The following is a 26,757-nucleotide window of genomic DNA, read 5'->3' on the forward strand; positions in this document are numbered from 1 at the left end:
TCATCTTTGCCAATTTCTTAGGAGTCATATACTATCTATACATCATTTTAAAACAGTTCTCTTTAATACTATGACACGTCAAAAGCTTCATAGAGTTCTTCCACAAATATTCCCAAGTTTTCATCTGTATTTCTTTATTTACATTAATTGCCCACTTAATCATTTGAGATTTCACTACTTCATCTTCCGTAGACCATTTTAAAAGTAATTTATATAATTTTGAAAATAATTTTTCGTTGTCTCCAAGCAGAACTTTTCCCATTTCTGTTTGCTCTTTTCTTATTCCTTCAGTTTTAATGTCATTCTCCACCAAGCTCTTTATTTGTTGCATTTGAAACCAATCATATTTATTATTCAGCTCTTCAGCAGTTTTCAATTCTATTTTGCCACTTTGTATTTTTAAACAAAATTATGAAACAACCACTTTTCTTCACCCCTCAGCTGTTATTTTTATCACTTCGGCTGGCACTATCCATAACGGTTTTCTCTCATCTGCATATTTCTTATATTTCATCCATGTATTTAGCAAGCTGTTTCTTATATAATGGTGAGAGAAAAAGCCATCTATCTTTTTTTCCCCATAATACATATAAGCATGCCAGCCAAATTTATTTCCGTGACCTTCCAATGCTAAGAGTTTTTTGCTTAACCACATTATCCATTCTTTTATCCATACTAAGCAAACTGCTTCATTATATAATTTTAAGTCTGGTAATTGAAATCCGCCTCTCTCTTTTGCATCTGTTAAAATTTTCAATTTAATTCTTGGTTTCTTCCCCGTCCACACAAACTCTGAAATTTTTCTTTGCCATCTATTAAATTGTTTACTGTCTTTCACAATCAGAATAGTTTGAAACAAATACATTATTCTTGGTAGAATATTCATTTTAATTGCGGCTATTCTAATTGCGGCTATTCATTTTAATTGCGGCAATTCTACCCAACAGTGACAAATTAAGTTTATTCCACTTTAACATATCTTCATCCATTTTACGCCATAGCTTCTCATAATTATTTTTGAACAAATCAATATTCTTCATTGTTATCTCCACACCCAAATATTTTACCTTGGAGGTAACTTCATTAGTCTCTGCAATTCTTGTTGCTTATTTATTTGCATATTTTTACATAAAAGTTTTGATTTTTCTTTATTAATACAAAGTCCCGCCAATTCCCCATATTCTTGTATTTTGGCTAACAACAAAGGTGTGACTTGTATGGGGTTTTCATTTATAAACATTATATCATCTGCAAATGCTGTGTATTTGTAAGTAAATCCTTTTACTTTTAATCCTTCTGTTTCTTTATCTTCTTGAATTTGCATCAGTAATATTTCAAGAGTCATTATAAACAACAGTGGGGAAAGGAGACAACCTTGTCTTGTACCTTTACTAATTATCATGTCTTCTGTAAGATCAGTATTTATACATAACCTTGCACGTTGTTCAGTATATATTGCTTTTATCATTCTTATAAAGCTTTCTCCTAGCTCCATTTTTTCCATTACTGTAAACATAAAATCCCAATTTAAATTGTCAAATGCTTTCTCTGCGTCCGCAAAGAATAATGCCACTTCCTTTTCTGGATGTCTTTCATAATATTCTACAATATTTACAACAGTACTGATAATGTCTCTTATTTGCCTTTTGGGAAGAAACCCCGCTTGATCTTCCTTTATAAAATTTATCAAATATTGTTTAAACCGTTCTGCCAAGATTCTTGTATATATTTTATAGTCATTATTTAATAATGAAATTGGTCTATAATTTTTTATGTTCGTAACATCTCTGTCTTCCTTTGGAATCAACAAAATAACAGCTTCCTTCCACGTATTTGGTATTTTCCCTTTTGTTCTTATCATATTCATCAATTTCTGAAGTTTCGGGATTAACTCCTCTTTGAGGGTTTTAAAAAATTTAGCTGTATATCCATCTGGCCTAGGTGCTTTTCCATTGCATTAATTGCTGCTTCAATTTCTATTTTTTCAATTGGATCGTTCAAAACTTTTCGCATATTTTCTGCTAAGGGTGCTATTTTTATCTTTTGTAAGTACTCATCCATCTTTCCTTTCCTTTAAATAACTTGGCATAATACTTAAAGAATTCTCTTTTTATTCCTTCTTGATCTACCATCTCTCTTCCATCCACCACAATTTTATTAATAATTTTACTTTCTCTCTTTTTCTTCAGTTGCCAGGCCAAAGGAAAGGAGATTGTAAGCCACTCAAACTCCTTCAAGTAGTGAAGAGCAGGTACAAATCTATTCTTCTCCTTCTGACCACAAACATTTCAAATGCAAGGATAATGCTGTGGGACCTGCTCTGAGGCAGCAGATTCTGGTCCATTTTAACATCTGGTTTTCCCCTTTTGACTTTTCATTTTTAAACACCACCAGGGGTGGGGAGCTCAGGCTGCAAAGCTTTGACATCTTCACCTCCCCCCGCCCTTGTGAACCACCTCCACCAAGCTGCCGCACAGCAGCCTCCCTCCTCTGCCTCTCTGGCCAAGTGGTCAGCATCTTCTCTCACTAAATTTTTAAAGCATTCCCTGCCAATGATTTTTTTTTCCCTCCAACCATCCTAGATTAGCATTAAACAACTATTGATAAATGGTGAGGGAACATTAATGACACCCCACAGTAAATTCAGCTGGAAGAATCTCCTATGTCAAAAGACACAACATGCCCATTGTGAAACTGACCAATCAGGAAAGACCAACTCTGTAACACTACCCAGGTTTTCCACTGGTATGCAGAATATATACTCCTCTGTTCCCAACAGAAATTGGAGAGCGAAAGATGCAGAGTACAGACACAGCATTCAAAGTAAACCCCCAACAAACTTGACTTCAGTGAAGACCAGAAGCTGTGTGTGCAGAAAGGGCCTCATTTAGAGAATCAGTCTGTTCTGATGGCCTTCTGTTATGGAGCTACTCCCATCCATAGGAAGAAGGCATTAATTAAAACAGGCATGTGGAAATTAAAAGCCTGTTTTAAATACCACATTAACCACAATACTGTGCAAAGAAAGATCAGTCTCTCCAATTGATTGTTCTAAAGGTATGATGTTAAACACCTCTGTAAAGAATAATTTATTTTATTATTGTTATTAATTTGTTTTATTATTAATTGTTCCAAATGGTGTTTCATTTGCTCTGGGATTCATTCTGGATGTAATGTCACTGATCCGTAACTTACCCTTCTCAAGACTTAAGCCTTAAGTTTGCTGGAACAGTGAAAAAATGCATTATTTGAAGATTTTCACAGGAATTTAGAAGCAAACATTTGGGCCTACTGTGTCCAGGTCTTTTTAGAGCAGGAACATACAGGAACACAGTTCCGTCTGGCTTGGTATAATATGCAAATGAGTTTCTGATGGGCTTTTTCTACAAAAAAGCCCTGACTGTGTCAAAACAAAACTGATTTAAAGTTAAAATCTGCAGCATTTCCATGAAGACTAAGCTCCTCCCTGTGGCTTTCTATTTAAGATCCAAAAGACAGGTTTTTTTCCTCAAAAGGCAGCATGAAAGAAAGTTCTTCAAGTTACTTGTTTCAGCTTGCATTCTAAAGCCCCCCCACCCTCCTCACTGCCAAGGGAAACTCTTTGGAAGGCTTGCTTTGACTTAATCAATTGCTACCATTAAGCACCAGCCTGAAGGGAAAACACCACAACTCTGGAACTCCAGACATGGTACATGGGCTTAAAAAGCAACCACATTTTTCTCCCCCGCCCCAGATAAGGATCTGAACTATGGAAACAGCTGAACCCTCCCCCCTCCACACCATCACCTGAAAAATGCCCCCTAGCTACTGTAGCTTCCATGAGGTGGAAGCTTCCCCTCCTCCACACTAGGGCTTACAGAAGTCTGCCACAAGGGGAACATTTCAAGTACAGAAATGCCATGGGGAACAGTTACATTTCCCTTGTTCATCATTGCAATTCTAACCTACATCCCCACCCCCGCTTCTCCTGTGTGGCACCTTTTTCGTCCATTATTCCTTCTGCAGGTCCCTTCACAAGTTTTTCTCTGCCCAGGTTGCACCTCTAAAACACTAGCTACTCTATGTCACAGATGTCTCCAATTATTGAATTAGCATTAAAGGATTAATTAGCAGAAGAGGATTAAACTGAAAACATAGTAAAGAGTCCTTGGAATGGAGAAAAGGGGGCTCACCCACCTCCTGCCCCTTCTAAGTATCCCTAATTGTTGGGACTGGTGCTAAGTATCTTACTTAGTATCTGGTTCTTAAGTGACCTGGAGTCAGTGATGAGCAGTGAAGGGGACACATCTGCTGACCTCACCAAGGTTTTCAGGATGACAAACACTCAAGCAGACTACACAGAGCTCCAAGAGGATTTCTCTAAACACAGCAAGTGGGCAACAAAATGTCAAGCAATTCAAGGTAAAGTCACAAGGGTGAATTCCTAGCTTTACACAAACACTTATGGGGGCTGAACTGGTGGGGGCTAACCAGGACTTGGGGGTTATGCTGAATACAGCTGTTGGAAACAAAGTATTCAGGATTAAAAAATAGGAATGCCAGTGCTGTAATATGCAGACACAACCCAGGTCAGGGGTGTTAAACTTGTGGCCCAAGCGCCAGATCGGGCCCCCGAAGCACTATCAGGCCATGAGCAACTCACTGTCACCTGCTTCCTTCTCTCTCTATTGCTTCCTTTGGCAGGCTTGCTCAATCACACAGGAGCTAAAGAGCAAAGCCTTTATTTTCTCCATTGGCTGACCAGCACATGAAGCAACCTTTGTACAAAAGCTTGCAAATGCCCAGCCTTTTCATGTTTCCCCCTGGGTCTTAGGCTCAAAGCCCTACCAATGAGATTTCTGTAATGAATGTCAATAAATAAAAAGTAGAATGAATCAGATTTATGGAGGAAAGAGCAATCAACATCTATTCCCTGTGACAGGTAAAGTTTGCAGCTTACATACACACACCTGAACAGCATACTCAAGATTGCTACAGCAATTGCTACAGCAGATTTTGATGCAATAATTCAGAGCAAGAGGTGTCAATTATCAGAAACTGTTAAATAAACAAACTATTGCAAAAGTGCTAATCTTTTAAGCATATTTTAAGCTTTGAAAAAATCTTTGTGTTTGTCTGTGTCCTTCATAAAGTTTATAGCTTTGCTACCTGGCATTACATTTTATGACACACATGGCATGGCCCAAAAAGGTCTCATTTATATCAGATTTGGCATTCACAACAAATGAATTCAACAACCCTGAAGATCAGAGCTGTGGAAATAGTTGAATGTTCCTACCCACACAAAGTAATGGAGGGGCAGGGAGTTCAACCATTTCCGCTGCTCTGATTCTTCTATAAATCTAGTATGTGTCTGAATTTGGAATATTAGGTACACTTCTGGTCACCCATGTTAAACTAGGGATGTTGTAAAACTGGGAAAGAATGTAGATAAGGTCAGTCAAAATGTTTAAGGCTGGTGTTTTCAGCTTTATTGGAGGAGGAGTTTGTTTTATACCCCACTCCTCACTACTCAAAGGAGTCCTGGAGCAACTTATAATCAGTTCCTTTTCTCCCCATAACACTCAGCTTGTGAATTAGGTGGAGCATAGAGAATTCTGAGAACTGTGACTGGCCCAAGGCCTCCCAGGTGGCTGCATGTGGAGAAGTGGGGACTCAAACTCAGTTCTCCATATTAGAGTCTGCCGCTCTTAACCACTGCCTCACAGCTGGTTCTCCATGCTTACCATTGAGGGGTGTATGGAAGAGATTTGTAAGATTACACATGAAGTTGACAGAGAAAGAGATTTTTCTCCATCTCCCATAATTCTAGAAGTTGGAGTTACCCAGATAAAATTGATAGGCAGCAAACAGGAGATACAAAACAAAGCCCTTCAAATGCATAATTAATATAGAACTTGCCATAAGATGCAGTGAAGGCCAGTCACACAGGTGGATTTGAGAAGGAATCAGATTCATGGAGAAAAGAACAATCAATGTCTATTCCCTGTGACAGGTAAAGTAAGCAACCAAGTTTGGAAACTGTGCACCTCTGGAAACCAGCTGCTGAGGCACAACAGTAGGAGAGGCATGTTGCCTCCTCCAGAGCTCTCTGTGGGCACCTTGAAGGCCTCCATTTGAGCACCATAGGAAAGTTCATGCTGGCTACGCCGACTTCCAACAAGACTGCTCTGAACACAGGAAATAATTCTGATGCTTGGAAGGAATCAGAGGGAGAGAACCATCATGCTTCAACTTACGGAAGTAGAGTCAAATCGGACTTTCACATCGTTGCAAATGATAGGGCAGCCTTCCAAACTAATTACTGCACAGTCATGTTCTCCATCAAAGAACAACTGTAAGAGAGTACACAGGCATCTCATTTTCACCTTCTAAAATAGATTTTGAAGTTGACTGAGCATATATGAAACTGCCTTATACTGAATCATGTCATCCATCAAAAGTATTCTCTATTCAAGACTGGCAGAGGCCCTCCAGGGTCTCAGAGGTCTTTCACATCACCTGCTTCCAGCTCCTTTAATTTAAGATGCTGGAGATTGAACCTGAGACTCTCTGCATGGCAAGCAGAGGCTCTTCTACTGAGCCACACCAATTTTCCTCCCCATTCTGTAGACCTAGACATTGCTCATTCTCCCCCCTCCCTGTTTCATAAACATTGAAGTCATTGTAGCCCTCAGTGTCCTGGTGGGCAAACCTCCCACCCACCAGGGAGAACACAGCTGTAGATTCCTCTCCCCTCTCCTCTTCTTCTTGAGGCATCAGTAAGCTGTGCCCCATTTGGCACAGGGAATTGGGAGGGGGGGTTGGGGGGAACAGAAGCTTCCACCTATGCCTATATTGGACAGTGGTTTTAAGATTATAATATTGGTGGGAAGTGCCATCAAGAGGCAGTTGCCTTATGATGACTCTGTAGCCTTTCCAAGACAACAGAAGCTCAAAGGCAGTTTTTGCCACTGCCTGCCCCTGCTGAGCATCCAAGATCTGACAGTCTCAGGCTAGCCTAGATTACAGTCATTTTAAGATTATAATAATATGCAGTGCTAACAGCTCTCCAGTGGTGCACATCTAGGAAATGATTGTCCATTGTTCAAAGGATTCAGAAGGACATTAATTAAAGGACTCTCTCTGGATGTGGACATTCCTTTGCACTAGAAAATATAAATCCTTGGTTAATCCTCAAACTGCCGGTGGGAATGATGCTGCTAAGATTACAAAACACATGCACCACTTGGTTTGACTTGGAAACAGACAACTGCTATTCAAGCCATGTTTTCATTTAATTTAGAACCTTTCAGCAAAGTGCTGTCCTGCCACATTGCATTTTTTCGGCAATATCATAACAGGCCCAAATCCACCACATATGTGCATATGTGCCCATGTGTCTGGATGGGGATGGGGAACACAGTTGCTATGAAGGAGACTCTTCCTCTTCTCCCTTTTTGTCCCAGGTCTGGCTAACCTGCACTCCAACACAAGAGGAAGGGTTAGAAGGTCCGGCCTTCATAAACATCCTTAAGGAGAATGTTCTGATGTGGCAGAAGAATGGGGGTGTGGGAGAAAGAATTTCACCTAACCAGCCCATTTTTGTCCTGCCCTTCCCCCAATACACAGGTGTCCCATTTTATCCACACAACAACCCTGTGTGTTAGGTTGACCTGCCTGTGAGAAACACACCCACCCCCCAAGGTTATGCAGTGAGTTTTATGATCATGTGCGTCTCAGAGTCTAGTTCTACTCAAGCACTGTAACCAGACTGGCGTGTTGCATCAAGTGCCATTAAATCACAACACAAACACATCCAGAAGGTTCCTGTGTCACTGGGGCATTTATAGCACACCATTTTTAAAAAAGCAATGCTCATGCTAACAGGGAAGAGAGCTTGCATTTTCCAGGCAGTTTTGACTGCTGACAAAGGTCAATACTAGCAAAAGCTCAACCTCAAAAGGGTGCACAGCAAACGTGTATTTGGGGAAGCCTCACTACAAAGAAAGTGTAGCCAAGCACCTGAAACAGAAACATCCTCTCTCAGACCAATTCCCCACAAGCCTTGTCCCGGTCTCATGCTCCTCTTCTCTGCGGGGCTTCCTTCCAATTTCACACAAGCTGCCACGGGGCTGCAACTCACTCTTCCTCTTTCGCGCAGTTTTTAGAGAATCTTGTTTGCCATGCAAAAGAGGCAGAGCAAGTTGCAGCCCTGGGGCAAGCTTGTGCAAAATCGGAAGGAAGCCCCGCGGAGAAAAGTGCGAGACCATGACAAGGCTAGTGGGGAATCGGTCTCAGTCAACCATGCCACAGGGCACTTTTGTTCCTCAGTACAGGAACAGGCAGGGGATGAGGGAGGGGATGGGGCAATAGCAATGAAACAGCCAATCAGTGGGATCTATGTTGGAGTCAAACACACATCATAATCACATGTAAATTAAAAAGAGATCATCGGCTGAGGTGGGACAAGGCTGGGATGTCTTTCTATTATTACCCAAGAAGGGCAGCTATGCATATGTTAACACTTATAGGCAGTTGTGGACTGCAATCCTTACTAAGAGTGGGGGGGCAATCTTTTCAGGGCATGCATTTTCTACAGCAAGCACACTCTTGGGATTAACGCATCACCCCTTACCTTGCAGTTCTCTTGGGTTGCACAAACACACTGGAAGACTACTTTCTTCCTCATCAGGATCTGCACTCTCAAATCAGACCCATTGCCTTTCCCAACTCCTACAAAAACACAGACATAGCAGAACAATTAATAGCACCAACCTGCAGGAATTCAGATTTATTATTTATTTATTTGATTTATAGCCCACCCTTCCCATAGAACAGGCTCAAGGGGGGTTACATTACAGAAACAGACAATCAACAGTTAAAACCAGATTAAAATGATACAAAATCCAAAATTACAAAACTAAACATTGAATGCTAAAAATGACAGATTCAGCCTCATGAGTCCAGGTCCAACAGGTCCTACAGCACTAGGATGGAATGAAAGGGGAATGGGCAATAAGAGGTGACACCCACTGCCCCAACTGAAAGCCTGCCAAAAGAGCTCTGTTTTACAGGCCCTGCAGAACTGCAGGAGGGCCCGCTGGGCCCAGATCTCCAAGGGGAGTTCATTCCATCAGGCAGGGGCCAGGGCTGAAAAGGTGTTCCCACAAACGTGTGCCCTCTGCCCTGTCTATACAGATATCATGGCAGAGAAATGTGGGACAGAAAGCACTAAAAGTCCTACATTTTCAACAGTGCTTACCATGGATAGCCATGACCTTGATGCTTTTGATTCTGAGGTGTCTCTCTGGTGGAAGTTTCAAGTTGTACTTGTTTTTCAAGATTTCATAATACCCCACATATCTACTCTGAAATAAGGTAAGCATTTTAGAAATATAGGAAATATTAAATGCCACAATATTTTCTAGTTCTACATAGCGAAAGCCTTGAGAGAAAAATCACACTTCTAAGTTCCACCCTTCAGACACCCAACACCCTCTTCCCGTGGGATATAAGGAATTACCAAGTTTGCCATCCTTCAGCCAATCTCTACAAGCATCATTCCTAAACCCCGCACTTCTGACTTTTTCTGACCCACAATGCAGTATGAGTACAATCCAGTCACTGCCATTTTGGTACACTATCTGGATGCACAAAGGAGCAAGTAAGCTATCACAACTAGTAGGCACAGTAATCCACTGATGCAACACGCTGACTGCGGTATCTTAACTGGAGCTTCAACATAGGTACCTACCTGGGATGGTGTTTCAACGCCCTGAAACTTGGAGCTGGTGCTTTTATCAGTTCTCCTCTCACCAAAGTAATTCAAGCTTTCCTATGAAAGGGAAGAACCATGTTAAAGTAGCTATTGCCATATCCATTTGACCACTGATCCCCATCATAACCACCCATGGGCTCCACAGCACCCATCTGCTTCATCCCTTACAAGAAGAGCCAATCCTGGCTTTCTTACAGTTCATTGAAGTAAGGGGTGCCCCAGGAAGCATCACCAATGGTAGGGGCAGGAAGCAGCCAGCCAGAGACCACTGAACCCAGCAGAGAAGTATGCTTTACTTGGAATGATGCCAACATTGACCCTGGAGGTTCCTTCTAACTCGATGATTCTATGATTTGGTTATTGTTCCACCTATAGCAACTATTTTATGACTGTCCCTACTGCCTATATAAGTCTTTTTGTGCCTGCACCCAATAATCTCTCAACATTGCAAGAGGCTCAGCAATAGATTCTGCCATTGTCTATATAAAAAAGACACAGAGACCTCACCTTCTCATAACAGTAGTAAAATCCTCCCTTCCCATCAGTCCTAGCAGCACAAGTTCAGATTTTTCCCCTCCCCCAAGATCACTCTCTGTCCAATGGGAAATGCAGCATCCATGAACATGCTTGCTATGCAGATCAGAGCTGAATTACTCCATTCTAGCCATGGCCGGCATGTGAGTAGGCAAGGTAGGCAGCTGCCTAGGGCACCACCTGGCCTACAGGGGTGATGCTGGGTGCCCCCTCCCCCCCGCTCGGCTTCCAGGGTCACAGACCTGGGAAGCTAAGAGCAGCAGGATGGCATATTGGCATGTGCTCTCCCCTGAGCCTGCCTTCCTATGCAAGGCAAGCCAGACTCAAAGGAGAACACACCCCACCCAGCTGCTCTCACCTGGCAGCTTCTCCGAACCTGCCTTCCCTTGTAGGGGAAGGCAGGCTCAAAGAAGAATGCCCCCTGCCTGGCTGCTCTCACCTTGAAGGGTCTGCTCAAGAAGGCTGAGCGGCGGCTGGGGGCGAGCTGCGCAATGCACTCTTGGAGGCACTCTGAGACTGCCCTAAGAAGGGAAGTCTTGGAGCGTCTCTGAGAGTGCACTGTGAAGGCGCAGCTCACTTGGCGCCCACCCAGCCTTGCCCTGTCATGCTGCCATACCTGCCCTCCCTGAAGGTGGGGGTGTGGTGGTGGGGCAGGTGGGGTGGGGTATGGAGATGAAGAGATGAAGGGTTAGCTGTTACTCTTCTACCGGGTAATGGATCAGAGTTGTCCACTGAGATGGTGACAAACAGTATGGACTGTCTGCCAAAGTCTCGAGACGGCAGGAGGAAGGTTGCGGGCCTAACTTTTCTGGGAAATTATAGATGTTTGTATACAGATGCTAGACGTGTTCGAAGTAAAATCAGGGAGTTGGAATGTTTAGTGTTGGGGAAAAACATAGACATTGTGGGAATTTCAGAAACTTGGTGGAATGAGGAGAATCAGTGGGACACGGTGATTCCTGGATATAAGTTATATCGGAAGGATAGGGAGGGAAGGGTTGGAGGTGTGGTGGCTCTGTATGTCAGAGAGTGTATACAGTCCAGTAAAACTGAGGTCAGAGAATTAGATTCCCTTCTAGAAATGCTTTGGGTCGAAATAGAGGGCCCAAAAGGAAATTCAACTATGGGAGTTTGTTATCGCCCACCAAATCAAAAGATAGAGGCCGATTATAATATAATGGAAGTATTAAAGATAGTGGCTAAACATAAAAACTGTGTCATAATAGGTGATTTTAACTACCTGCAGATTGATTGGGTCAATATGTGTTCTAGTCGAGAGAAAAAGACTGAGTTTCTAGACCAGGGGTAGGGAACAGTGGCTCTCCAGATGTTTTTTGCCTACAACTTCCATCAGCCCCAGCCATTGGCCATGCTGGCTGGGGCTGATGGGAGTTGTAGGCAAAAAACATCTGGAGAGCCACTGTTCCCCACCCATTCTAGACACTCTCAATGACTGTGCTATAGAGCAGATGGTCACAAAACCTACCAGGGGTGGGGTGATCCTGGATTTGGTCCTAAGTAATCCCCAAGACTTGGTGCGAGATGTAAAAGTGATTGCACAGCTTGGGAGCAGTGACCGTAACATTATTGATATCACCATTTGTATAAATAGGGAGTTGCTCCAAAAGACCAGCACAACCACTTTTAACTTTAAAAGGGGTAAATTCTCTGAGATGAGGAGGCATGTGAAGAGGAAACTGAAAGGAAAGGTAAATGCAGTCAAAACACTTGGGGAAGCTTGGAGGCTATTTAAAACTACAATCCTAGAAGCGCAGATAAAATATATACCACAAATTAGGAAAGGCACAAACAGGTATAAGAAAAGGCCTGCATGGTTAACAAACAAAGTTATGGAAGCTGTAAAAGGTAAGAAGGATTCCTTTAAGTGGTGAAAAGCTAGTCCAAGTGAAATTAATAAAAGAGAACACAGGCTGAGGCAAATCAAATGCAAGACTGATCAGGCAGGTGTCACGTTCTCAGGATGCAGGCAGGCAGAAGTCCAAAGCCAGTTCAAGGTCAAAGTCCAGGAAGTCAAGCAGGAGTCATGTCATCAATGCAGAATCACAAACCGGAATCAGAAGTCAATGTCCAAAAGCCAAAAGGTCAGGGTGCCAAGGAAATCAAGCAGGTCAGGATCAGGAAGGAGCGTGGATGCAAGCCAGAGAATAGTTGCTTCCACAAGGTTACCAGGTCCTGCGTGGGAGCTATATGGGAGTCTCAATCAGCCTACTCCCTAGGTGGCAGTGACTCTGCTAGAACTCAGGGCTGAGAGATTTGAAGCCTCGGTGTGCCTCATGTCTTCGCTCTGAAACTTCTTTCCGGAGCCTGCTTTGAACTCGAGATGGGAGGAGGAGAACTTGGAGGAGATTGATTGTCAACAGCTGACACTGGTGCCTGGACTGATGGGTCAACTGCTTTTTGTTCAGCTGAGGAACTGGCTGGCAACTCTTCCAGGTCTGTTAACCCTTCCAGCTGCTCCTCATCAGGGCTCATGACACCAGCCAGGGAAGCAGTGGGGCCTTTGGATGACCAAGGGGTCAAAGGATTACTGAAGGAGGATAGGGAAATGGCTGAGAAGCTGAATGCATTTTTTGCCTCCATCTTCACTATGGAAGATGAGAAGTATTTGCCCACTCCAGAACCACTAATTTTGGAAGGGATGTTGAAAGACCTGAGTCAGATTGAAGTGAAAAGAGAGGAGGTCCTATAATTGATAGATGAATTAAAAACTAATGTCACCAGGTCTGGATGGCATACATCCAAGAGTTCTGAAAGAACTCAAAGGTGAACTTGTGGATCTCCTGACAAAAATATGTAATCTTTCATTGAAATCTGCCTCCGTTCCTAAGGTCTGGAAGGTAGCAAATGTCACCTCCATCTTTAAAAAGGGTTCCAGAGGAGATCCGGGAAATTACAGGCCAGTCAGTCTGACTTCAATACCAGGAAAGTTGGTAGAAACCATTATCAAGGACAGAATGAGTAGGCACATTGATGAACACAAGTTATTGAAGAATACTCAGCATGAGTTCTGTAAGGGAAGATCTTGCCTCACTAACCTCAGTTCTTTGAGGGAGTGAACAAACATGTGGACAAAAGGGACCCAATAGATGTTGTTTACCTTGACCTCCAGAAAGCTTTTGATAAAGTTCCTCTTCAAAGGCTCCTTAGTAAGCTCGAAAATCATGGAGTAAAAGCACAAGTACTCTTGTGGATCAAAAACTGGGTAATTAATAGGAAACAAAGTGAGTATAAATGGGCAATCTTTGCAGTTGAAGATGGTAAGCAGTGGGGTGCTGCAGAGCTCAGTACTGGGATCCATGCTCTTTAACTTGTTCATTAATGATTTGGAGTTGAGAGTAAGCAGTGAAGTGGTTAAGTTTGCAGATGACACTAAATTGTTTAGGGTGGTAAGAACCAGAGAGGATTGTGAGGCACTCCTAAGAGATCTGTTGAGGCTGGGTGAGTGGGCGTCAATGTGGCAGATGAGGTTCAGTGTGGCCAAGTGCAAAGTAATGCACATTGGGGCCAAGAATCCCAGCTACAAATACAAGTTGATGGGGTGTGAACCGGCAGAGACTGACCAAGACAGAGTTCTTGGGGTCGTGGTAAATAACTCACTGAAAATGTCAAGACTGTGCAATTGCAATTAAAAAGGCCAACGCCATGCTGGGAATTATTAAGAAGGGAATTGAAAGCAAATCAGCCAGTATCATAATGCCCCTGTAAAAATAGATGGTGCAGTTTCATTTGTAATACTCCATACAATTCTGGTCACTGCACCTCAAAAAGGATATTAAAGCATTGGAAAAAGTCCAGAAAAGGGCAACTAGAATAATTAATTTGGAACACTTTCCCTATGAAGACGGGTTAAAACGCTTGGGGCTCTTTAGCTTGGAGAAACGTTGACTGCGGGGTGACATGATAGAGGTTTACAAGATTATGCATGGGATGGAGAAAGCAGAGAAAGAAGTACTTTTCTCCCTTTCTCACAATACAAGAACTCGTGGGCATTCAATGAAATTGCTGAGCAGTCGGGTTAGAACGGATGAAAGGAAGTACTTCTTCACCCAAAGGGTGATTAACATGTGGAATTCACTGCCACAGGACATGATGGCGGCTATAACCCCTTCAAGAGGGGTTTGGATAAAAATATGGAGCAGAGGTCCATCAGTGGCTATTAGTCATAACATATTATTGGAACTGTCTAGGGCAGTGATGCTCTGTATTCTTGGTGCTTGGGGGGGTGCAAAGTGGAAGGGCTACTAGCCCCACTTGTGAACCTCCTTTTTTTGGCCATTGTGTGACACAGTGTGCTGGACTGGATGGGCCATTGGCCTGATCCAACATGGCTTCTCTTATGTTCTTAAGCAGGTCCAAGATGTCATGCAGCATTGCCCCTCATAGGTCTCTTGGGAAAAACAAACAAAAAAGAGGTTCCTTAAAAAGGAGGGGGAAGGTGTCAAGATGAAGAATAGGCTAAATTTTGTCATCTAATTCACACAGTGCAGCTGCTGTGCAGCTACAGATCTCAAATGCTTTAATTCTCTTGAACAAAACATCACTTTTTGTACCTGTGCACTCTCAAACTGGTTGCTGTCAATAAGCCATGTGCAAACCATAGTTCCAGTCCTACCTACACATACAAAAAAAGAAAAGAAAAGAAAAATAGAACCTGATAGGAAAGGCATGTCCAGTTGGAACAGTGAACACTTTGCATTAGACCTCCTCCTACCACTGCCTCAACACATCTGTAGAGTATCTGGCCTTGAATTTGGCTGACTGAAATTCCCTTTGCATGGTCAACCCCTGCCCAGCTCACCCCACGAATGCTACATTTGTTCCAATTTCTTTTACGTACAGGACACTATTACATGACTCACAAAGTAGAGGCTGCATTTTGCCTCTGCCTCCTGTAACCACATGGTATTTCCTAAAAGGACTGAGAAATAAGTCTCTGCCTAACTACAAGAGTTGACCACTGCATTGTGTCCTGTATGGGGCTCTCTCTTAAGACCACTTAGCAATTTCACTCAGAGTATATTATAGCAATACCCAACATGGTACCATTGGGAACTATGGTGCCTGTCAACATATTCATGGAACCCACTTCTTTCTTCTCCAGAGCATCTTTCCACTAAAGAGTTTTGGTCACTGTGTGACACAGAGTGTTCGACTGAATGGGCCACTGACCTGACCCAACATGGCTTCTCTTACGTTCTTAAAGCAAAGAGCCAACACTGGCATTCCTCTACACTGATTAAGAGCCTAGATGGTTTACATCTCCAGACATCACCCAGTCACAAGCAGCTTCCGCAGGAGCACACTTGGCTCAGAACCTCCCAATGTTGTGTGACTGGCCCCAGCCCTCATGGCAGGGATTTTGTGGCAGCACTCACCCAGTGTCCTCAAATTGCAGAAGCGTCCACAGAAACAATAAAAGTGAGGCCCCCAATATAGTAGCTCACTCCTCAAGTAGGTTGCCATGACTCATTCTATACTCCAGCATTTGTACTGGCTTCTGATGGCATCCTATCCATAGCACAGATTTCTTCTTGCCAACAAAGTTATTCTCTACAGTCAGTTCTCCAGGGACCATCCTCATATATCAAATCTGATCACTAGGTGCACACAGAGAGATTACTTTCCTCAAATTTTGACATCCCTTCCTCTGGTGAGAAAAGACCAGCAGCAAAAACAGGTGTAGCAATGCCCCCCAAGCAATATTTCAGAAGCTTATGAAGACAGTGTGAGGTAGTGGTCAGTGTCAGGCTATGACCAAGGGGGCCCAGGTTTAAATCTCTCTTCTATAATGAAACTCACAGGGTGACACTTAGGCATATATTGTTCCACTTCAATCTGCAAAGTTTGATGCTTTCCTCCATCTTAAGTGGATCTTTAATCAGAATGAAAAGTTCACTTTGCTAAACAGAATTGGCAGGGTTATGTGCCTCAGGGCATTGTACTTGGTCTTCATTTTATCCTTACACTAAACCCTGTGAAAGTTGCTGTGCTAAAACCAAAAGTTCTTCGGATCTTTTGTTCTCAGCCCAGCCAACTTCCGTAGGATTTGGCATAAGGATAAAATAAAGGCCATGTACACTGTCATGAGCTCCTTGGCAGAAGGATGGAATAATAATAATTAAAAAATCAGCAATGAAGATCTCTTTACCTAAGGATGAATGGACACAAGATTAAATATACTAGTTTAATAAGTCTAAGTAAGTTGCTGCCTCCCTTCACCTTTAGGAACAAAACAAGTTATAAAATCCAAACAGAACCCACTTTGGAATTCACTGAACACAAGCAGAACTTCTCACAGTCATGAGTGAAAAATTCCAGGCAAGTTCAGCGTCTGCATACTTCTTCCCAACAGGCTAGTCCTCTCTTTTTTGGTAAAACATGCTGACTTGCTTACTTACAGTAAAAGATGCTTCCTTACCCTTCCCTCCTTTGCAGTGTATTGCTATGACGTTTTTCAGGTCCTGATTCATCCATTCCCTCACACTTGTAGTAAACTTGAGCATATCCCTTAAGAGATAAAGGAAATACCTCACTTTAAGATTTTGCTTTCTGAGCTACTGTTCTAGAAACTGAAAGACAGGCCCGTAGCGCCCTATGGGCCCCAGAGAGCCCAGCCTCCTTGTGGATTTTAAGGCCCCCCTCCCCAAGCCTCGGCTCCCCCCCCCCCCATTTGCCTCAGCACATGAAGCAGGTAGCGGCACCAGCAAGCTCTCCCCCTGAATCACTCTGAGCAGAGTTAGGTGGGTGGGCAGATTCTGAAAGTTGGGTGGGTAGATGGGCCAGCCCCTGCTCTCAGCAGCCCTTAGTCTGGCCATGAAGAGCTGGGGGCTCCATGTGCTTTTTTCCACTGCCATGACCCTGAATGGTAAAGTTCTTGGGTGGGTGGGAGGAGAGGCCCCTAGACTGCACAGGCTGCAAGGGCAGCTAGAGTCCTTTCACGGTGGGGAGGGAGGGAGGAGGACAGCCGGGACATGTCTCCCCCAGACAGCTTATACAAGCCGTGTGTGTTCCCTGCTGCTCCCAGTTGGGGAAGGGCACAGGAAAGCGGGAAAATGGGGAGGGAGCCCAGAGATACAAATCAGCCTTCTTTTGAACTTCGGAATTGGAAGTTGATCACCGCAGGCTGAGCTCCAGGAAAGGCAGAAGGGGAATCCGAGCTTACATGCAATTTAAATCACACTGGAGGGGGGAGGGAGAGGGGTGGCCCCCACCCTCTCCAGCTTCTTGCTCTCACCCCCATGGACTCTCCTACGGCCCCCTCCACCTGTGACTCTTAGCTACGGGGCTGCTGAAAGATATGATCTACTGTTTATCAGAGCAGCAATATTAGATTTCCTCAAGGTCCTTCACAAGACACCAACACAATGGGGCTGGATGCAGCCAGCTTTTTTATTCAATCTCTCTTAATTCTCCTCCTTTTTACTATTTCTGTCCCAGATGCCTTTTGTCTGTGCAGGTTCCATGATTTTGAGCACAGCCCTCTTGGTGATCAAAAGCAACCCCACCTCGTCCCTGCCTCCCCTGTCCAAAGCTGGCTGAATCTAAGTTTTCTATGAGCAATTCCTAATGGGTAGGAGGAACGAGCACATTTTTAAACATACCAACTAGCCCAAGAAGTTTATAGTCACGTTTCTAAGCCTGCAGACCATACATGCCCTGGCCTGGATGTGCCACACTAGGCTAGCTTGATCTCACTCAATCTCTGAAGTTAAGCAGGGTCAGTCTGGGCCAGAACGCAGCTGAGAGACGACCAAGGAAGTCCACAGTTGCTCTGCAGAGGCAGGCAAGGGCAAACCACCTGCTTGTATCTTGCCTTGAAAACCCTCCACAGCTGCCACAGGCCAGCTGCAACTTGGCAGCATTTTCCACTACCAAGCTGCACCCAGCACCATTTTGGCATATTACTTACTCTAGAGCAGGAACATTGTGGTCATCAATGAACAGCCGTTCCACCCTGTAATGGAAATACAGTGGATCATAGCCCTGTTCACCTGCAAGGGAAAAGGATTTACATATTTAAAGTGACCCCAAATAGTCCCTTGGAAATATTTCCAACTGTATTTTGCTCAAGCATCTCAATTCATTGCCTTACACAGCAGGTTAAAGATTCATCTTCTAGGCCTCCCCTCCAATACTCTCTTCTAAGCTGTGGAGTAGTGCGAGCAAAAATATTACTTCATGAGCTACTGGCATTAAAGTTGTGAGCTACTGCATAAATTGGTTTGCTCTGAGGCCATCCTTCCTGAGCTAAGACAAAAATGTGAGCTGGAGGCTAAAAAACTGAGCTAGCTCCCACTAACTCAGCTTAGAGGGAATACTAGTGGGGACACAGAGCTGCTTTACAGGAGGGAGTCTTAAGCAGAACAATACTCTGGATTTGTAGCCTATGTATCCATCATTATAATGCCCACAGATCAAGTTATAAACCTGGTATTCATTACTTTTCTGTCCTTTAGGCTAGCCCAGGCTAGCCTGATCTCATCAGATTTTGGAAGCTAAGCAGGATTGGCCCTGACTAGTATTTGGATGGGAGACCTCCAAGGAATATCAGGGTTGTGATGGAGAGTCAGGCAACAGCAAACCACCTCCAAACCCTTGCCTTGAAAACCCAACAGGATTACCATTAGAGGTGAAGAGGTTTTTCCTGGGAGGTTTGAAATGAACCAAACCTCCACTTTGTATTTTAACAGGATTTTTTTCCTCTTGGGGGTGGGGAGTCAATTCAATTGCTTCCCAGATATACCTCAGCTAACCTTCATACAAATGCTAATAGATCTAGCAGGAGAGATAATAGTTGGCACAGCGTGGTAAGCTGCAGTACTGTAGTCCAAGCTCTGCTCACGACCTGAGTTTGATCCCGGCAGAAGCTGGGTTTAAATAGCTGGCTCAAGGTTGACTCAGCCTTCCATCCTTCTGAGGTCAGTAAAATGAGTACCCAGCTTGCTGGGGGGAAAGTGTAGATCAGGGGTCCCCATTCACAGGGCTGTGGACCAGTACCAGTCTGTGGCCTGCTAGCAACTGGGCCACAGAGCAAGGCAGAGCACTCCGTAAAAACTTGGCCATGAGAACGTTGTGATGTAACATCACCCCAGAGTTGGAAACAATCGGCACTTGCACAGGGAACGACCTTTACCTTTTAAGATCTCCCCCTTCCTCCTAGCAGGAAACAGATTAGGAGGAATGAAATGCTAGAACAGGAGTGGCCAAACTTGCTTAATGAAAGAACCACATCAAATAAACTACAGACGTTTGACAGCTGCAAGACATAAGCATCAGATATTTGAGAGCCTCAAGGAAGGAAGGAAGGCAAATATAGGGTTAGAGAGGTAAAAAGAAAGCAACTTTAAATGCATTCTGCAAGCTGTCACTGGCTTGGCGAAATGATTAGAGAGAGAAATGCCTTCTTCAAGCTGGCCAATGGGGTGGTGGGGGCTTCAAGAGCCACACAATATGTGTTAAAGAGCCACAGTTTGGCCACCCCTGTGCTAGGAAGCTAGGAAGTTAATGCCCCAGAGATTTCCAGGAAAAGCCTCTTTGACCTTGCATGACCTTGTCAGTGCGTGGATAAACTGATATGATAAAAACTCCTTGCAACAGAAAGAGGGTGCTGAGTCCATGAGCACATGCAGAACTCTCATTTGGGAAGGCAGCCATTTTTGACCATGTGGTGGCCTAAAAAGCTGGAGGGAGTGTCAAGATAAGGGAAACATTGTAGGGTGTTGTAACTGCCTAAGCTAAAGGGGCCTGTCCTATATTTTAACATGTAATAAGGCAGGAGTGTCAAACTCATTTGTTACGTGGATGGATCTGACATAAATGGATCTTTGTGGGGCCGGGTCATGCTAGTCAGAAAAGGTAATGACACGTACCAGAGATATAAACTTTATAAAAGATACAGACAAACACAATGATTTTTTTAAACTTAAAATACAACCTGTTTCAAAGACTTGCAATATTTTGTTTAAAATGGAAAGTAGGGGGAATAGTGGGATCTGGCAATGAAATTTTTAAAATAAAACATCAAGAAAAAGCACAAAGATCACAGCAGAAACTAAAAATATAAATTAAAAATATAAAATGCTCTGAGCCTAGGAAAACCTGAAATGGTTGGTAATTGTAAGCTTCTCTCACCCTCTCTGGGTCCCTCCTTTCCCAAGGATTCTAATATCACCACTCTTCTCTGGAGAGTCGGCTCAGAGACAGCTCATAGTACTGAAACCTATGCCACAGAGGTGAGGGCCTGAAACTCTCCCATGCAGCTCAGGAGGCCCAGGGGGCTAGCACTAAAGCTTGTGATGAATGACCCATGTGAGTAGGCTCCCTCTTGCCCTCCGAGATGGAATTGGCAATTGAGTCATGTGGAGATGAGGTCCATGGAGATGGAGCTGCTCTACATTCCACTGCCTTCTCTGGAGCTGACGTCACCTCAGTGTCTGAGTGGTCTTTGGGCTTTTTCTTTACTCTTCAGTTTATCATGTGCCTTCTCTTCAATGGTAGCAGCTCTGAGGAGCTGCACTTTTTAGATTGGACCGCTGATCAGTTCCGGGTAGCTGGGTTGGTGCCTAAAGTGGACAGAACCAAGGTCTCGGAATGAGCTTTGGGACTGTTACCGTTGCCTGCGCTTTGCTAGCTGATGGAGAAGTATGCTGCAGTGACTCAATGGGTGCTGACTTGGAAGGGCTTGCTGGAGCCTTCTCCCAAAGGCTTGCCTTCAGTCTCACTGTCCTGCATGGGCCTTCGGTGTAAACTTGCAAGCAGGTCTTACAGGCGGAGGTGTTATGAGCCTCACCCAGAAAGAAAAGACACAGGGTATGCTCATCCAAGCTGGGCATTTTTGACCTGCATTATGAACACTTTTTAGGGGTTCCTGTGACATCTCTGCAGGATTACCCTCTCCAAACCAGTCATGAGACTCATCACTACACTAATTCAACTTCTGGAAGTCGGCCTGCACAAGCACAGTTCCAAATGTGGGAATGCAAAAAAGGCCAACGATTTATTTGATTGGATTTTTGACATCCCTTCCAGATAGCAGGGCTCAGGGCACTTAGCAACGAAATTATAATTATGAATAATAAAACTAGAATAAATAAAGCCAGAAGATATTACAGTCTCAGGAAATATGGCATCAGAATCCTGGCAATGCTGCTATCTCACAGAAGGGGGAGTGAAGGTGGAACTGGGAGTGTCAGGATGGAACAGTAATTGCCCACAGTCAAACACCTCGCAGAACTTCTCTGCCTTACACTCCCTATGAAACAGTAATAGGTTCCACAGGGCCCAGATGGAATTTGGCAGAGAGTTCCACCAGGTTGGGGCCAGGGCAGAAAAGACCCCGGCTGAGGACAGGCAGATGTTGGTTGCCAGAGTGCAAGGCTCTCTTGGGGGTATGTGAGTCCCTGGCTATTAAGGCCCTAAAAGGTTAGCACCAGCATCTTGAACTTGATTCTAATACACCACAGCATGGGAGAGATGTGAGCGGCATGCAGGGTCCCCCATGAGGACCCTTGCTGCTGCATTCTGTACCAGGATAGGCCCACGTAGAGCAAGTTACAGTAATCCAGCCTGGATGTGACAGTTGCATAGATTACAGTGACTAGGTTGGGGTGAGACAGGTAAGAGGCCAGCTGCCTGACTTGGCGTACTTGATAAAATGCCAACCTAGCAATGCTGGAAAGTTTTATTCAGAGCAATAGTTTTCTTTGAATCTCTCTCTCTCTCTGGTAGGCCTCCGTCCTTCCATAAATAAGAATCCTAATGAATTGGGTGGTCTCAGGAAGTGGCCTGGATCTCCAAATTCCCTAACAGAGAGGGACAGAGGATTTGCGTTTTACCTATTTATTTTGTATCTCTTGCTCAGTCTGGTGCTGGGCTCAAAGTATGCTGGTAAGCTTTTTCATTTTAATAAATACTCTATAACTTTTGAGCCTGGCCGTGGTTCTCTGTATCATGTAGGCCTCCCATCACTTCGGACCCGCTATTTTAAAAGGAGTGCCAGGGGAAGGCAGGCAGTTGGCAAGAGGCTATTCTTCCAGGGTCATGCAAGGAAAAAAACTGTCCCAGTGGAGACCAGTGCTGGGCAGCGGGAGAGGAAAAGGCAAGGCCTCAGAACTTGGAAGGGAAGCTGGGAATCCTGACCATCCCAGTGGGTGATTCCAACAATGGTCGGGGGTGTGTGTGAATTACCAGAGAGAGAGAGAAAGCCTCTCCAGGTTTTGAGAGAAACCTAGGAGGGCCAGGTGGATCAGGGCCTGCAAGCCAAAGCAGGCACATTCTATCACAATTTGGATCTACCCGATCAAAAAACATACCCGAATATTTCAGCATCGCAAACATATCAGGGATTTTTCAGGAGAACTGAAGAAAATTCCCAGAAACATCTCAGATGTATTCAGGAATTGCAGCTCCGGGGCTGGAGCAATTCGTTCCCGCAGCTCAGCTGTTCGCAGGCTTTCTTCTGCAGTCCCTTTAAACTCTCCCAGTTTAAAAGAGTGTTCTCAGAGCCTGAGAATTCTCAAATTCTTTGTGAGCTCTCTGGGCAGTTCAGTTTAAACCAAGTTCCCCAAGAGAGCTCCAGCTGAGACTGTGGGGAGAATTCTTTCCACAGGATCAGCTGCTGCTTTGCAAGCTCTTTTGGACAATCCAGCTTAAACCAGGCTCCTCATGACAGCTGATCTGAGCTTGCAGGGAGAGTTCTTCCTGCAGGATCAGCTGCTTTGTGGGCTCTTTTGAGCAGTCCAGTTTAATAGAGCCACAGCTGAGCCTGCAGGGATCAGCTACTTTACAGGCTGCTTTGAGAAGACTGCCCAAAAGACCCCAGCTGAGATGCCTTTTTTCGCAGCTTTGTTGCTGCTTCCCCCGCCCTTCCCCCCATATTTTTCCACTTCAACTGGAATTTCCAAAAAAATCCCAGATTCAAATACTTTATCTGTATTAGGTTCTAGATTTTTTTCAGGTATCCCATTCTTTTCCAGGTCCAATAGACCAAATCAAAAAATATTGAAGGAGAGAAAAATTGCACACCCAGAGAGGATTTTTATTTGACTTGAGTGTGGGTCCTGTGGAAGGAATCTCTGTAAGAGTGCCCCACCCTTCTCTGCCCTGCTGCAGCCCAAAATGATCACTGAAATTTAGCTCCTTGTGGTCCCCCAGAAAAAGCATGAAAGGGAAATGTGAAAAATCACCATCCCCTCCTGGCAGTGGAAGATCACACTGTTAGTATCCCGCTTCAGGCTCCATAATGGCTTTTTCGGTGACAACAAAGATGACGGATGGCCAAATCCTTAAGCACAGTTCATTTTCAATGACTGGAGAATTAACACAATCCATTAAGCAGGTAGCAGTGTGAGAACAGCACAGCACCAATTCATGTTCTTACAAGGTCAATTTAAGACTATTATTGAATTTGGTCAAATAAACTATATTTCCCAATTAGTGAAAGCAATGGAGTTGAAAGACAATAAAGATAAGGCACTTACTACAAAGATTGTAGACTTTATAGTGGTTTTCATGTTTCGTATCCAAGAACCTGACAACTTCCTACAAAAATGAAAACAGGATACTTGAAGAGTTTGCAACTGGAGAGAGGGCTATAAGAACTGGTTAATATGTTTGGTCTTGGGTTTGTTTTTTGTTTTAAGAGCAAAATTGAAAATTCAGAGAGCTTCCTCAGATGTAAAAGAAACTACTTTGTGCCAATGCTACAGCCAGTCTACTGGTATATTTTGATTGTAAATGTTCTAAGTAAAATAATTTGGGCCATGTTTCATCTGAAATTAATCTGCAGTAGACTAATCTGTTTCATCTGCAATTAATCTGTAGTAAGTAGCGATAGACCTTGAATTTTGTTTCCAAGAATGTACTAATATAATGAATTCAATCCAATGAAGATCTCAATTGCTTTAGTTTCATTAAACAGAACTAATTTTTATACTCCTGTAGAGCAAGGAGAAACAAGGGATCAAATATTAACTAGATAGTGTTATACAACCACAAGAAAAGTCCCATCATACCCCCAGAACAGCCTTAGGGATGTAATCAGACCTTTATTTAGAAAGGCCTTTCCTCGGCTGTCTGTCAGCACTTTACTACCATCCATGAACCAAATCTGCAACTGCTTTGTTGCTCTGTTGGGATACTTTAACTTAAAAGATACATTTTCTCAAGGTGAATATGCCATCCTAAAGGGACCAAGAAAGAAAAATAAAAGCCCTTGGAAATTGGCAGGGGATTCAGTCTAGTTGTTTTAGGCAGGAGAGGAACATGCAGTAGAAGGGAAGTATTTGTAGCAGTACTGTGAGGGTCACTTCCCCAGGGACTTGTTGCAAGCCTGTGGAGTGCACACTCAAGTTAGCCAGCAACCAGGGCTTCCGGTTGGATAGTCCAGTGACCCACCTTGCCTGCAGAGGGATCACTTGCTGAAATGGCTTGTCTAGGCTGGTTCAGCATTTATTCCCCAATTCCAACCACCATGTCTGAGAAGGCCTTAAGGTTCAAGATCATGCCCAGTGCTATCTGAACTGTCATCCAAAGTTTAGATTACCATGATAGGATTCCTGTAGAAAGACTGCTTCCCAGAAGACGGAAAGGACATTGCTATAACACGAGCTGAGGAGAAAAAGAAAAAGTCATTAAAAGATTCAGGAGGGTGGCCATGTTGGCATGCACATGAAAGCTTATAGCCAGAATTAAACTTTGTTGCTCTTAACAAACTGGACTCAAACTTTGTTCAGCCATAAAAAGAGTTACAGTGGTTTGTTAGCTTAATGGGATTGGACCCCTCAGATCCACTGAGCTAGCCATAACCACATTCCTTCAGCTGAAGGAACTTCCCACTAATGGAAGTGGCTCTTGCATTCTGGGGGCACTTTATTGTCCAGAGGAAAGAATGTTCACGAACACAACTGATCTGTGGAATTCAACCAGTGGGGCTGGTCCAGTATAGTCTTCCCATAGGTACCAGGGCTTCCACCTGCAGGACACAACTTTCTCTGACCTATCCTTCTGCAGCAGCTTGAACTGCCCCCAAATCCAGGCTGCCAAAAGAGGGCGGAAAGTTATGCTCTATGGTAGAAGTTTCTTTTGCCCATGGAAAGGCTGTGCTGGATCCAAACCACAGCTGTCATACAAATATTCATTTGCCCAAAGGTCATACTTTTAACAACTTGGGAATCCATCTTCAAGAACACCGAAGACTACTACAAGAGCAACCTTTCAATATCTAAAAAATACATACAATCATAGAGTTGGAAGGGACCTTCAGGTTCTTTTAGTCCAACTCCCCTAAGCAATGCAGGAAACTCACAAATACCTTCCCCCCCACACACACACAGTGACCCCTGCTCCACGCTCAGAAGAGCGGGGAGGGACGGTGGCTCACTGGTAGAGCATCTGCTTGGTAAGCAGAAGGTAAGCTTGGTAAGCAGAAGGTCCCAGGTTCAATCCCCGGCATCTCCAAAGAAGGGTCCAGGCAAATAGGTGTGAAAATCCTCAGCTTGAGACCCTGGAGAGCCGCTGCCGGTCTGAGAAGACAATACTGACTTTGATGGACCCAGGGTCTGATTCAGTATAAGGCAGCTTCATATGTTCATATATGATAGCAAAAACCCTCCAGGATCCCTGGCCAAACTGGCCTGGAGAAAAATTTCTGCCTAACCCCAAACTGGAAATAGCATTTCCCTGTCCGTGTAAGAAAGGGCTATTAGAATTAAGCACTGATGTAACCCTTCCTGCCCCCCTTCTCATTATCTACCTAAATTCACAGAATCAGCATTGTTGTCAAATGCCCATCTAGCTGTTTAAAAACCTCTAAGGAAGGAAAGCCCACCACCTCCTGAGGAAGCCTGTTCCACTGAGGAACCACTCTAACTTACAGGAAGTTCTCCCTAATGTTTAGTCGAAAACTCTTCTGATTTAATTTCAACCCTTTGGTTCTGGTAGGATCTTCTGGGGCAACAGAAAATAACTCCACATCATCCTCTATATGATAGCCTTTCAAGCACTTGAATATAGTCATCATATCACCTCTCAGTCATATCCTTTCCAGGCTAAACATATCCAACTCCTTCAGCCTTTCCTCATAGGAAGAAGATTGCAGATTTATACCCCATCCTTCTCTCTGAATCAGAGACTCTGAGTGGCTTACGATCTCCTATATCTTCTCTTTCCACAAAAGACACCCTGTGAAGTGGGTGGGGCTGAGAGGGCTCTCACAGCAGCTGCCCTTTCAAGGACAACTCCTGCGATAGCTATGGCTGACCCAAGGCCATTCCAGCAGGTGCAAGTGGAGGAGTGGGGAATCAAACCCAGTTCTCCCAGATAAGAGTCCGCACAGGATTTGGTCACCAGATGCCTCACCGTCTTTTTTGCCCTCCTCTGGACAAGCTTGTCTATATCGTTCTTAAAATGTGGTGCCCAAAACTGAACATAATACTCTAGGTAAG

The 26,757-nt window shown here is 44.0% G+C and overlaps 1 protein-coding gene across 1 annotated transcript in view; it reads right to left on the reverse strand.

Moving 5' to 3' along the window:
• LOC132567593 (phosphatidylinositol 3,4,5-trisphosphate 3-phosphatase TPTE2-like) overlaps window positions 1–26,757 on the reverse strand; it is an 83,241-nt gene that overhangs the window by 3,920 nt on the left and 52,564 nt on the right. The window contains exons 9-17 of the mRNA XM_060233273.1: window positions 24,858–24,922; window positions 23,794–23,854; window positions 18,225–18,306; window positions 16,734–16,822; window positions 14,866–14,927; window positions 9,737–9,817; window positions 9,245–9,350; window positions 8,618–8,715; window positions 6,240–6,335 (exon numbers count right to left, since the gene is read on the reverse strand). Coding sequence (XP_060089256.1) covers window positions 6,240–6,335; window positions 8,618–8,715; window positions 9,245–9,350; window positions 9,737–9,817; window positions 14,866–14,927; window positions 16,734–16,822; window positions 18,225–18,306; window positions 23,794–23,854; window positions 24,858–24,922 — 740 coding nt within the window. The remainder of the gene's footprint in view (window positions 1–6,239; window positions 6,336–8,617; window positions 8,716–9,244; window positions 9,351–9,736; window positions 9,818–14,865; window positions 14,928–16,733; window positions 16,823–18,224; window positions 18,307–23,793; window positions 23,855–24,857; window positions 24,923–26,757) is intronic.

The sequence above is a fragment of the Heteronotia binoei genome, chromosome 1 (genome assembly GCF_032191835.1).
Source record: "Heteronotia binoei isolate CCM8104 ecotype False Entrance Well chromosome 1, APGP_CSIRO_Hbin_v1, whole genome shotgun sequence".
NCBI lineage: Eukaryota > Metazoa > Chordata > Lepidosauria > Squamata > Gekkonidae > Heteronotia > Heteronotia binoei.